Raw genomic sequence first — 13,458 nt, forward strand, 5'->3', positions numbered from 1 at the left:
TTCACATCTCCCAATTCCTTTATGTGACATCAACATTCAATTACTGGTAGCTACCTTTAATGTTCTACTGGAAAAAAACAGGTTATACATACCAAAGGTTCCATAAAATCCCCTTGGGCCACAGGTGCCAACACCGTATTTTGTCAGAGAATTCTGAGCTGCATTCTTTGAAGAAGCAGAACAGGAGAAGAGTTGTTAAGTACAGTTAGAAAAGAAATGATTTCTACAGTATTCATAGAATCACAAAGTTGGAAGGGACCATGTGGACTGGCGTTGGATATGCCTATTGTTCCAGTTGCATTTTGCCACTGGCAACCCACCTTTTGCAACTGGACCGAGATGTTGGAAGCCTCTATTGTGCCGAAGTATCTCCTCCCTGGCCTGGCCGCAGCCCGCTAGTCTGCAGGGTGCAGTGGCAGCAAAAGACATGCCTTTTGCTATCGCTCTACCCCGCAAAACACCTGATTTGCCCTGCAGAGCAGCAGCAAAAGACTGTCTCTCTCTCCACCCCCACCCCCTGCCATGCTGCTGGGAAAATCAGGTGTTTTATACCAATTTGTATAAAACATTATTAACTGATGATCTCAGAGTGCTGTCAGGACACTTGGATTTAAAAAACAAACAAACAGGTTACATTTTTGTTTTTACTGGATTATTTTTGTTTATTTTAAATAAAAAGATAAAGTTTAAAACACCCACCTTTCTTAACTGACCTGACTTGAACCCCTCTCCAAAATGTTTTCTCAAGGCTCTATCTGCACCTACTTCTTACAAAATTCTTTTGTTTGCTGTATTGGGCACTTTAACAAAGTCATAGACAGCAATGCTTGTGTGATAATATAATGTCCCTTTATAATGTGGCTAGGGATATCAGACTGCCTTCAAAGAGGACCTGCAAAGGCACCAGGAAGCATCAGCGGTTTTGTGCTTCCTGTTGTATCATCTCCCCCCAGCTCACTGTTTGCAAGGAATCACTTGCATCTCCCCTAGCAGGCTCTCTTCCACAAATATTTCTGTAGGGAAATTGGTGGGTAGGCTGCTTACTGTTGGAAATGACAGAGTCCTCATTATGTGATTCCCCTCTGTTGCTCTTGCCAGGTAGCTATAACACCTACATAGCTGTATTTAAAAAATCCCTCCAAAGCTATTATTTCTCTCTTGTTATTAAACCTGCCTGGATTAAATGTATGCCAAAATCTGGTTTTTAAAACAGAAAACTTTTAGTGTCTTTAAAAAAGACATCCCTATATAAATAAAAAAGTGGCATTTGGACATTCTGTTTTTGCACCTACAATTCCAGTCCCAGAAGCAATGTGGCTCCTAGCTTTTGTATCCCAGTTCCTAACACTGATGAGAACCATCTAGTCCAACTCCCTGCACTGCAGGAATCTTTTGGCCCAACAAGGGGCTCAAACCCATGACCCTGAGATTAAAAATCTCATGTTACTGAGCAGGGGCCGGCAAAGTTTTTGTGGCTTGGGCCGGTTCACGGTCCCGCAGATGCTGCGGTGGGCCGGAGTGCGCACGTGCACACGCTATTTCTGGCAGTCCTTTCGGCGCGGAGGTGATGTGCACAGCTTCCCATTGGTTGCAGGAGCTTCCTGCAGCCAATGGGAAGCCGGCCAGCATCGCAGAAGGCGGTCCCTGCTCTGCTCCACACCCTGCTTAGCGCGGTGCAAGGGAGCCAACTGAGCAGGTGGCGGGAGTTCCCGAGCGGGCAGCAGTGGGTCCATGGGCCGGTTAAACAACCCCCATGGGCCACTTGTGGCCCATGGGCCTTAGGTTGCTGACCCCTGCTAGTGAGCTGTCCCTTGGGACATTCAATAGCTATTCCTTGGGACATTCAACAGTGTTAGTATTGGCACTTTCATGCCCCAGAGAGTACAGATGAATGCAACATAGGTGCCCTACAAGCAAGATGCCAGACAAGGGTTTGAAGGCATACTATATTTATTTAGATCTCTAAATCCAAGCAGGTCTGTTGCCAGGGGCTCAGCACCTAAAATGGAGATTTTGCCTAGGATTCTCATGTAGACTTTTCAAGCACAATATGAACAGCAGTATTATAAAACTGTGGTGCTGAGTTCAAGATTAAACTGCAGTTGCCCCTTTGGGCATCTTTAAACTATGGCTTAAAGTAAACAGCACTAACTGAATCTGGTATGCAAAGTGTAGCACGGGGACATGATGCTTAATAAATCGTAATTATTAAGGCAGGATTGTTACACCTGAGCCAATACCTACAGGTGAGCAACAGTGCAGGCACTTACCTTGACCCTTTCATTATCCAAAAGCCCAAGAAAATTAAATGACGCAAAGTTTATGCATTCCTTGCCATTCACGACAATGTTATGAATTGGAGGCCTGAAAAGAAAAGAAAATCAAACTTTCCTTAGCTTACTATTAATCCTAACTTCATTTCAGGCACATGGTAAGAGAACAGAGCTTTTAAAAATTCTGCACAACACTGGAAACACAACTAATTTGAAAATACATATTGCAATGGTGGAAACTGTTCAATCTTTCTGGTATGGGGATTCCTTTTTTAGTATTTATATCACATTTCAAATAGCTGCATTCCTGTTGATGAAACCATGCCTTTGAAGGTAAGGTAAAGGACCCCTGGATGGTTAAGTCCAGTCAAAGCCAACTATGAGGTTGTGGTGCTCATCTCACATTTTGGCATTTTCAGACACTAAGTACTTTCAAGAACTTTCTGAATCTTTGGAACATGCAGTGGAGAGAAAAATTTAAGAGGGATCTTGAGAAACATAGAACTACCTTATGACAATCAGAAATTAAAACTGCCCTAGTTAAAGATCGCTTTGCTTTCAACAGAGCTAAAATAAAGAGGTTTCTTACCTTTCCTCAATGATCAAATATCTATCTACAGTAATACCTCAGGTTACGAACGCGATCCGTTCCGGATCGCAGATCGTAACCCGAATAGTTCGTAACCCGAACGCGATGCGCAGCGCCATTTTGCGCATGCGCAAAGCGTGATTTTTGCGCTTTGTGCATAAGCGCCACACGCGCGCGGCGCTTCTGCGCACGCGCAAAGCGCGGCGAAAACACTTCCGGGTTTGCGCAGTTCGTAACCCGAACTGTTTGCAAACCGAGGTGTTCGTAACCCGAGGTACGACTGTACTTGTTTTTATTATTATTACTGAACTACTATGGCAGGACATGCAAGGTAGAAAACAAATCTTTATGTCCAACTACAGGTACTAGTTTTAGGATAACTTACTTTGGGGTCAACATTAACATTCCAACTATTATAGGTTTTGCTTCTTAACCGGGTTGTATGGGGTGTTAGGGGAGGAGCGGTGAGAGACATGTTAGGCTCCTTCTGGGGTAGTTTGTCCACATTTGGCGCCCAAACTGTGCTCAGATCTCACCTGTGGCTCCTAGAAGCTGTCAGCATGTTGCAGCAGCAACACCCTGGGAATGGCTTTGACTGGCCAGCTAAACCAGGTGAGAGTAGCCAATGGGCTTCAAACCCTTAGTGAGTTAGGGACTTCCCCTGCATGTGAAAACAGGCTCCAGCAAACTGAGTGGACAAGACCAATAAACAGTGAATTCCAATGGTCAAGAAGGCAGTTTCTGCACGTGCTGTAGAGGGAAGTGAGGGGCAGATGGGGCTCATCAACCTGGGAAGGAAAACTCTGATCCTAAACCTCTGCTGCCTGCAGGATATCTTTGGGAGAAGAAAAGGCGAAGGAGTAAACCCGACACAAATCCAGAGTGGAGTCCCCAAGATGGTTGGATGGAACCTTAGAATCACAGAATCATAGAGTTGGAAGAGACCACAAGGGCCATCCAGTCCAACCCCCCTGCCAACACCATCAAAGCATTCCTGACAGATGGCTGTCAAGACCTCCAAAGAAGGAGACTCCACCACACTCCTTGGCAGCAAATTCCACTGCCGAACAGCTCCTACTGTCAGGCTCTTACTGCCTCCTTCCGGCAACTCCTGCAGCCAAGCTGGTGCCAAACATATTCTTTTCCTTTCCTTTCCTTTCCTTTCCTTTGGACCACAATAGCGAGGCCGAGAGGGTGGTCTTGTCATCTGGGCAGCCAAGGGCCCCCATACACACTGCCCAGGCTTGCATCCCAGAGAGATCACTTTGGTACTGCTAATACAGTGGTCTGCCTTCACTCTCAGAGGCGCCCAGAAGCCAGCAACCATTTCTTAACCACTGAAATCTCCTCAGCTTAAAAAAGTTTAGATTTGATGACAAGCTTTCACAATAACATTTCTGAAAAGTCAACAGCAAGTCTCTAATATCAATTAAGCAGCTGAATGCTAACTAAGTGAACCAGAGACCAAGCATCCTCATGCGGACATGAGGGTTTTGTTGGTTTTTTTACAAAATTTTGTTGCAAGCTGAAAGTTCAATCCATTCTATAACCTGGTTCTCAAAGTTTGCAAGAGAACAAATCACGATTTCCCCTGAAAGTAATCAAAGCTGCAATATTTATTAAGCATACAGACTATGAAGCAAGCACCTTTGAAGTCAGGAGGACTGACTTTCAAGTAAGCTTGCAAGGGATAGGGCTGTTTAGTCAAACATGAAGTTGATTTATTCTAGGATTACCCTGAAACAACATTGTAGTTGAGAGCTGGATGGTCTTTGGATACAGGAGGAACAAGTGGTTCTGGTTGCCATTCTTCAATCAATTCTTCCTTTTCCTAAAACAGAAAGAAGCCCAAATATTGGTTGTTAATAATTTTATTGAGAAAATCAGGAAGATATTTTTTTATCTAAGCAGTTGGATTTTACACACATGTCTGGCAAGCTAAATGGACACAAAAGTATAATTCATTCATATTAATATGCTTCCCATTTTCTAATCCACATACAGGTGAAACTCAGAAAATTAGAATATCGTCGAAAAGTGCATTTATTTCAGTAACACAACTTAAAAGGTGAAACCAATATATAAGATAGATGCATGACATGCAAAGCAAGATATGTCAAGCCTTTATTTGTTGTAATTGTAATTATTTGTCATTAGGCAGGTCAATTATAAATGGAATGTAATTAATGAAATGTAATAGCGATGTTTATATTTGTTTATTTTTGTATTATTGTAACTATTTTATTACTGTGGAATTTCCAAAAGAAAGCATTTGTAAAAATTAAAAGAAAATTAAAAAATAATAAGTTGCATTACTGAAATAAATGCACTTTTCGACGATATTCTGATTTTCCGAGTTTCACCTGTATTTCTTTTATGTTCTATGCATGCCAATTGGCACTGTAACTATTGCCACATATTTGTTTGCGTTGGGAAAACACTTGATTATGCTGACAACATGTCTTTGCAAGAGCAATATAGACATTAAAGGGATCATTATGAAATTAATAGACTTCTCTGTACAGATGCACCAAGCAAGTTCACCCACCTGAATATTGGTTTTATTATCATCTTTATTTATTCAGTGTTTTTATGCCAAAAGGCCTCAGGGCGACGTACTGCCTGGATACAGTGGTGGGATGAATGAGGGAAAGTAAACAGAACTTGAATCCTGGCAACACACTATGGGTGAGTGGTACTTGGGTCTGAGAAATTGGTCAAGTGCCTGGCCTGGGTGGGTCTGTACTCCCCCTGAAGGAGCAGGCAGGCTGTTTAGGGGTGCTTCTGGATCCAACTCTGACACAGGTGGCCCAAGACGTTTCAGTGGCTAGAATTCCTTTTATCAGCTGTGACTGGTGTGAAAGCTAAAATCGTGCCTGAACTGGGACAGCTTCACTTCAGGCTTTGGTGATATCAAGACTGGATCATTCCTTCCTCTATGAGAGGCATCCTTTGCAGCAGGAAGATGCAGGTGGGGCAGAATACTGTGGCATGGTGGCTGACAGTTAAAAAGGTAAAAGTTAAGGACCCCCAGATGGTTAAGTCCAGTTGAAATCGACTACAGGTCGCGGCGCTCATCTCGCTTTTCAGGCCGAGGGAGCCGGCGTTTGTCCACAGACAGCTTTCTGGGTCATGTGGCCAGCATAACTAAACTGCTTCTGGTGCAACGAGACACCGGGATGAATGTCAGAGCACACGGAAACGTTGCTCACCTTCCCGCCACAGCAGTACCTTTTGATCTACTTGCACTGGCGTGCTTTCGAACTGCTACGTTGGCAGAAACTGGGACAGAGCAACGGGAACTGACCCCATTGTGGATTCAAACCGCTGACCTTCCGATCAGCAAGCCCAAGAGGCTCAGTGGTTTAGACCACAGCGCCACCATCAACATTTGGCCACAGGTTCCTCACCCACACTGCTTTCGAACTGCTAGGTTGGCAGGAGCTGGGACAAAGCAACAGGAGCTCACCTTGTCACACGGATTCAAACTGCTGGCCTTATGATTGGCAAGCCCAAGAGACTCAGGGGTTTAGGCCAGTGTTTCCCAACCTTTGGTCTCCAGCTGTTTTCAGACTACAATTCCCATCATCCCTGGCCACTGGTCTTGCTAGCTAGGGATGATGGGAGTCGTAGTCCAAAAACAGCTGGAGACCCAAGGTTGGGAAACACTGGTTTAGACCACAGCGCCACCTGCATCCCTGACAGGAGGGAGATCTTGCCCGCTCAGATTTCTGTACTGGTTACCCATAGGCTACCGAGCCAAGTTCAAGTTGCTACTTTTAGTATATTAAGCCCTTAACAGCTTGGAATCAGTTTACTTACAGGACCACTTTACTCCATATATGTCCAATTGGCTGCTTTGGCCTGTGGGCACTTAATATTTGCTCCACACTTGTAAAAAATTCGTATTTTAGTGTGGCAACACCCCCACTTCAGAACTCCCCGCCTACTGACACCAGGCAGGTGCCTTTGTTATACTTTTTCCAACACCCGCTGAAAACATTTTTGTTTAGGCAAGCCTCTCCTGGCATGTAGAACTTATGTGTGTTTTATATTTTTATCTACTGCTGATTTTAATAACCTTTTGAATGTTTTAAAATACCTATTTTGAACTGTTTATTGAGGATTGTTTTAGGTTATATTTTTGCAAACTGCTTGGAAGTTTTCTTATAACCAAGCATACAGTCAAACCTTGGTTGTCGAACGTAATCCATTCCAGAAACCCGTTTGGCTTACAAAATATTCAACAACCAAGGCGCGGCTTCCGATTTGCTGCAGAAGTTTCCTGCACTCAAGTGGAAGCCGCGTTGAATGTTCAGCTTCCAAAAAAACGTTTGAAAACGGGCGCATTTACTTCCGGGTTTTCAACGTTCAGGAGCCGAATTGTTCCAAAACGGAGGCATTTGGGATCCGAGGTTTGACTGTAATTTACATGCATTTTGTTAAACAACATAAAGGAATCTGATGTGCACAAAATAAATAATAATAATAAACAAGTGGCAAAAAATAACAAAATATGACCAGGCACTAGATCTGAACTAATCAGAAATCCTATCAACTAGATGTCCATAAATTCCAAAAGAGCTGCATGGACCAAACCATTGTAGCATCTACTTCGAAGGGTGGGGCCTCTAGATGTTGCTGAACTACAACTCCCATCATCCTTTGCCATGCTAACAGGGAGTTGTTGTGAGTTGGAGTCCAAAAACATCTAGAGCAGACATATAAAACCGGTCGACCACAATTGACAGGTAGATCTCCGGCTGATCGTGGTCGATTGCAGGATTGTATATGAAACAAAGGGGAATGGAATATTCCCCCGTCTGCCGCCCTTGGTGTATTCCTCTGTTGTGTCCTGTGTGCGGTCCCCTGGCGCTGTGTCCAATTGCCGCAGCAGCTGCGAGAGCTATCATGTCATGTGTTGACGTTTTGAGTGTTGTAAGTAGCGATTGCTGCGGACTTAAGTAATATCAAATTAAAACATTCCCCCCTAAAAAAATATCAACAACACTGGTCCATCCCCCCTCCCCCACCCAAAGAAAGCTCAACAACTCTGGTCACTCTATCCCCCCAAAAGCTCTACAACTCTGGCAATGACAATGGGTAGATCACTTCCAGTGTTATTTTACTGGGAGTAAATCGCAGCCCCTAGAGCAGGCATGTCCAAAGTCCATTTTGGGGGCCTAATCCGGCTTGCCAGTCGATTTCACCCAGCCCCCATGGCAAGGATTGAAACAGAACAATTTCAACCCTTAAAAAAGCTCAACAACTTTGGTCGGCCCTCACGCATGTTCACTTCATCAAATATGGCCCTCTTTGGAAAAAGTTTGGGCACCTGTGCTCTAGAGAGTTGGATGTGCCTGATCGAGAGGTTAGCCACTCTTTAAAAGCCATCATAGACTGGCCCTCCAAGACTGCCTCATTTCCTGTGAGACTCTGTGTTAGCTCTACTCCACGGGTCAGGCTCTGCTCCAAATATATTTGCTTTACCAACTAATAATCCATTGAAGGGAGCTGCATATAGTGAAGCTATTACTTTTTGTAGAGATTATGATCTGCTTCGGAAGGCTGATACTTTTTGATGTCGCTAGCTGCCTTGACCCTTAGAAAGGTGAACTAAGCATATTTTAAAATAAAAGCAAGCTACATCTCCACTTTGCTATGAATGACAGCTGTGAAGAAACTAGTCGTCTGGATCAGTAAAGAAAAGGTAGAGCATTTTTCAGCCATCATATCTGTTCTCCTGTGGAAAACTGCTGTATGACACACATTATGAAACTGGGCAATCACCTTTCAGAATAACTTTGGAATCGGGTGGGGAACTGGATCCAGCCAGCCTTGTCATTATATCCCCTGCTGTTCTGCAACCCAACATGGCTCAGCCATGACTATCACCTTGCATCACAATGACATAATGGCTTGAAATCAACCTGCGTACTCCTAAAGCTGATCAGTTGATTGTTAGGTTTTGGAGAGTAATGTGCACTGGGCTTCACAAGTGCCACCAATCAACGGACTTTTAGGTCTTCCAAAGCCCTGGGTACAGAAGTGCTGCCAATCAGCTGATCAACAGAACTTGCCAAGGCAATCACACAGCACCACTTTCAAAGAGTAATTGTCACAGGAACTTTTTTTTGCTACACAGAAACCAACATCACTCTTCAAAACAGCAGGCTTATTAATCAGGCTTGGAGCCAGAGAAAAACATGGGCTGTGGGTGTCCTAAACAGCACCCACATAGTGTGTGTGTCAGCCAAAACCTCCCTGCTAATGCAAACATACTTCTCTAGAGCCAAGTCATTAGTAATATGAATTAACGCAGTCCATAATCAAGCAGGTTTTTTTGTGAGACTTTAGGAAAAACAATTACACTTGTATATACAACTATGATTAGACTCAGCCCCCTCTTCTCTCCCTTCCCCCATTCTCTCTTCGTGGCACCTCTCTTCTCCCCCAATCTTATACTGTAGTGGAACCTCGGTTTATGAACACCTCGGTTTACAAATTTTCAGTTTACGAACGCCGCGGACCCATCTGGAACGGATTAATTCACTTTCCATTACTTTCAATGGGAAAGTTTGCTTCAGTTTATGAACGCTTCAGTTTATGAACGCTTCAGTTTATGAACAGACTTCCGGAACCAATTGTGTTCATAAACCGAGGTACCACTGTACATTAAAAGTCTCACATCGAATATAACTGATATGTAAAAGGGACTTTATGATCTGAAAATAGAGGCAATGTATGCACTTTTGTAACCCAAGAAAATCTTTAGTAAAAACATGTTTTTTAAAATAAAAAAAACTATGATTAGACTGAAGTGCTTACTTCAAGCATTACAGCTATTAATCATATTGCCATTTTTTTTTTGTCAGAGCATATTGAGACTATTTTGGAACATCAAACCTTAGGTGTGAGGTCAGATCGCTCCTGAAGCTTGTACGTCTTGGAGAAGAGAAGTCTGATTATCCATAGGATTAGAATACCTTCCAAAATAAGATGGTAAGTTGGAGCCTGGAAAGTAAACAAAAATACCGGCTGCACATTAATCATTTATCTACGGTAAGTTTGCCATCTGTTTAAAAGTGTACAAGTTAAATTCACCACTTTTTGCTGTTTTAGCCAAACTCGTAACGCGACTGAAATGTTTAGGAAGCCTAAAGGTAAAGGTAAAGGAACCCCTGACCATTAGGTCCAGTCGTGACCGACTCTGGGGTTGCGGCGCTCATCTCGCATTATTGGCCGAGGGAGCTGGCGTACAGCTTCCAGGTCATGTGGCCAGCATGACAAAGCCGTTTCTGGCGAACCAGAGCAGCATACAGAAACGCCGTTTACCTTCCCACTGTCGTTGTTTAGTCGTTTAGTCGTGTTCGACTCTTTGTGACCCCATGGACCAGAGCACGCCAGGCACTCCTGTCTTCCACTGCCTCCCACAGTTTGGTCAGACTCATGTTGGTGGCTCCGAGAACACTGCTGTAGTGGTACCTATTTATCTACTTGCACTTTGATGTGCTTTCGAACTGCTAGGTTGGCAGGAGCTGGGACCGAGCAACGGGAGCTTACCCCGTCGCGGAGATTCGAACCGCCGACCTTCCAATCGGCAAGCCCTAGGCTCTGTGGTTTAACCCACAGCGCCAGCCGCGTGCTTAGGAAGCCCAGCACTGCCCAATCACAAGGTTTTAGAAGAAAAAAATGGACAAAAGCTGAATTTATTCTCTTGGATCCAATAACGCAGCCTTATAAACAAGCCTGCAAAGGTTAGGAAGTCCCCTCCTCTGCACTGAACATGGAAATTCCGGGCACTAGCAAAAGAGAATACCTTCTCCCAAGAAGGTTGCTGTTGGAGACAGTGGTCCATTCTTTCTCCACTTGTTGATGGTATGGAACTGCTGGCTGCCAAACAAGTTCTTACATTTTCTAATAGGCAACTTTATAGCAGGCCACGGTCAAATGGCATGTGCCCAGGATGCAACTGGTATAGCTCAGAACAAGTGTTCTATACACTTAGCTATCTCTCCATACACAGTGTGTCTTTCTTACTTAAGATATTTACTCTCCCATTAGAGCTGCATTATGGGGACATGTTGTAGACACACAGGATCTTCAAAGAGTTCAACAGTCTCCACGAAACTCTGGGAAGATTGCTTCAACAAGCATCAGGTCAATGGGTTTGAACAGAATAAGTACACACCACTCCCTTAGAAGCATAGGCCAAAAGGTTAATCTGCATGCTGTTTCCACCCCCTAGCATTATTTAGAACTATAAATCATGTGCTATAAACAAACAGAAGCCTATTCATTTAAAACATAATGTCCTTCATCAAAACTGATTTCAGAGTGGCTTATTAGGTTAAAAAATATAAATACAAATAATTAAAAAGCCAGGAAATAAAAATTAATTAAAAAACAATAAGACTTATGTTTACCTAAAGCAAAAAAAATAAGCCAATGTTGGATAACTGGGAATTAATTCAGCAGAGCGTTCATAGACAGACACCCACTGAATGATAACCAAGATTATGCACATTTACCCCACACATTTGTAAGGGAAACTTATAAACAGAACCTGTATGTTTTCTCAGAATTCAATGGTGCTCATGCCTAAATAACCCTTATAACTGCAATATTTAATGACACCTTCTGATATCTTGATGGGATCTATGGGGTGGGAACCCAAAGCCATCCAAATCCAGTTTGCCCCATATAGCAGGAAACAGTCAGTAACATATGCATGCAAGCTCCACAACAGCGAAGGCCCTAAACTGCTTCCCTGAGCCCTATTGATAGCCCAAGCATAGCTTGACTGGCCATGCCAGCTTGCAACATTCACAAAGTTTGGCTGAACACAAGCAAAGATGCTTTCCTTCCCTGGAGCCAACACACACACCTTTCTTAGAGGAGATGCCCCTATCTGCAGGGGCATCGTTTGCGTGTACAACCTAAAAAAGATACCCAGCTAGAATAAAATGCCTGCTCCTAGGCACACTGCTGTATAAAATAGTAAACAGAGACCATTTAGCTGGGGTTCTCCAGCTGCTTTTGGACTACATCACGCCTGACCACTGGTCCTGCTAGATGGGGATGAAGGCAGTTGCCATTCAAAAACTGATGGGAGACCCACGTTCAGGAAACCCCAATTTAGATTTACAGGTGTGGGGAACCTTTGACCCTGCAGAACCTTTGGCACTGAACTACAGTTCCCATCAGCACCAGCAAGCGGTTTAATGCTTTTAAGAACTTGCTCCTAAAATTAAATCTGAGAATGACAACGGGGAGAGCGCTGTCCATATTCAGAGAGGACATCTTTTAATCCCAGTGTTGCAGAAAAAGCCTCCTGGCTTGGAGATGTGCCAGGAGCGAGGATACATATTGCCCCAGAGTGGCTGGGGCAACCCAGGATACAAATAAATTATTATTATTATTATTATTATTTTCACAAGGGTGCAAACTTGAATAAAATATTGAGGGGAAGCAGGGAAGCCCCACCCCACATAATCCATTCTATGCTGGATTCTTTGTTGGGATTTAAAAATCTTTTGATGCCTTGGGTTCTTAGATATAAGTGACTTTGTTCTGTGAACCACCCTGAGACCGGGTATATATAAATTCAATAAATAACAACAATAGCATAGGCACACACACCATTTGAATAGAAATTCCCCTGAACTTCGGTTGCCCAGCTCCCTTAGTAATAATAATGATGATGATGATGAAGATGATGATGTTGCACAGACACACATCATTTGAATGGGAATTCCCCTGAACTTTGGGGGCCCAGCCCCCTTAATAATAATAATAATAATGTTGCACAGACACACACAATTTGAATGGGAATTTCCCTGAACTTTGGGGGCCCAGCCCCCTCAATTTTTTATTTTCATTTTCTTGGGAGAGGGGCTGCGAAGGGAACTCTGCCCCTTGTTGTTGTTAGCTGCCATGCGTCTTCCTGACGGCCAGGCGTGGCGACCCCTTTCCCCTCCCCATGGGCCCCTCCACCGGGCAACCACCCTCCTCCCCGGCGTCCCACCCAGGCCTCAGCCTCCCTCTTCGGTCGTGTGAGAGGGGGAAGAGGTCAGCCGAGGCTCCTGCTCTTTCCCCGACCCCTCGGGAAGCCTCCAGCCTCTCCTCTCCCCGTTCCTCTGGAGGGGGGGAAAGGCCGGGGGAGCCCTTGGGCGACCCACCCGGCCACCCACCTCGAGGGGCCGCCACCTCCTCCCGGCCTGCTCACCTCATAAAAGGCCTGGACCATCTCCACCAGCACCCACTGCTGCCCCGCGCCCTCCGCCGCCGCCATCGCCGAGAGATGCTTCCGGGTCCCGGCGCGCGCCGCGACGTCACGCGGCGTGCGGGGGCGGGGCTGGGAACCTGCGGAGGACACGCCCCCTCGCCACGCCCCCTTTTAACTCCTTCCACACCCCGGAGGAGCCTGCCTTGTAGAGACGAGCAGGTGGAAATCCAGTTTATGGCCCTGTGGCCAATCCGTTGCGTGTGGACTGGAGGGGGTGGAGGACACCAGTTTACGTAAATAAAACATTGGAAGGGTTGCAAGGATGCCCCACCCCATAGGATCGGTCGCAGGATGCAGAATATTGGTAA

The 13,458-nt window shown here is 44.7% G+C and overlaps 1 protein-coding gene across 1 annotated transcript in view; it reads right to left on the bottom strand.

The window, feature by feature from the left end:
- Positions 1–13,169, bottom strand: part of SPTLC1 (serine palmitoyltransferase long chain base subunit 1) — a 40,020-nt gene extending 26,851 nt beyond the window's left edge. The window contains exons 1-5 of the mRNA XM_035099854.2: positions 13,091–13,169; positions 9,769–9,876; positions 4,599–4,693; positions 2,271–2,364; positions 93–165 (exon numbers count right to left, since the gene is read on the bottom strand). Coding sequence (XP_034955745.1) covers positions 93–165; positions 2,271–2,364; positions 4,599–4,693; positions 9,769–9,876; positions 13,091–13,156 — 436 coding nt within the window. The 5' untranslated portion in view covers positions 13,157–13,169. The remainder of the gene's footprint in view (positions 1–92; positions 166–2,270; positions 2,365–4,598; positions 4,694–9,768; positions 9,877–13,090) is intronic.
- Positions 13,170–13,458: the final 289 nt, after the last annotated feature.

The sequence above is a fragment of the Zootoca vivipara genome, chromosome 11, assembly GCF_963506605.1.
Source record: "Zootoca vivipara chromosome 11, rZooViv1.1, whole genome shotgun sequence".
Taxonomy (NCBI): Eukaryota; Metazoa; Chordata; class Lepidosauria; order Squamata; family Lacertidae; genus Zootoca; species Zootoca vivipara.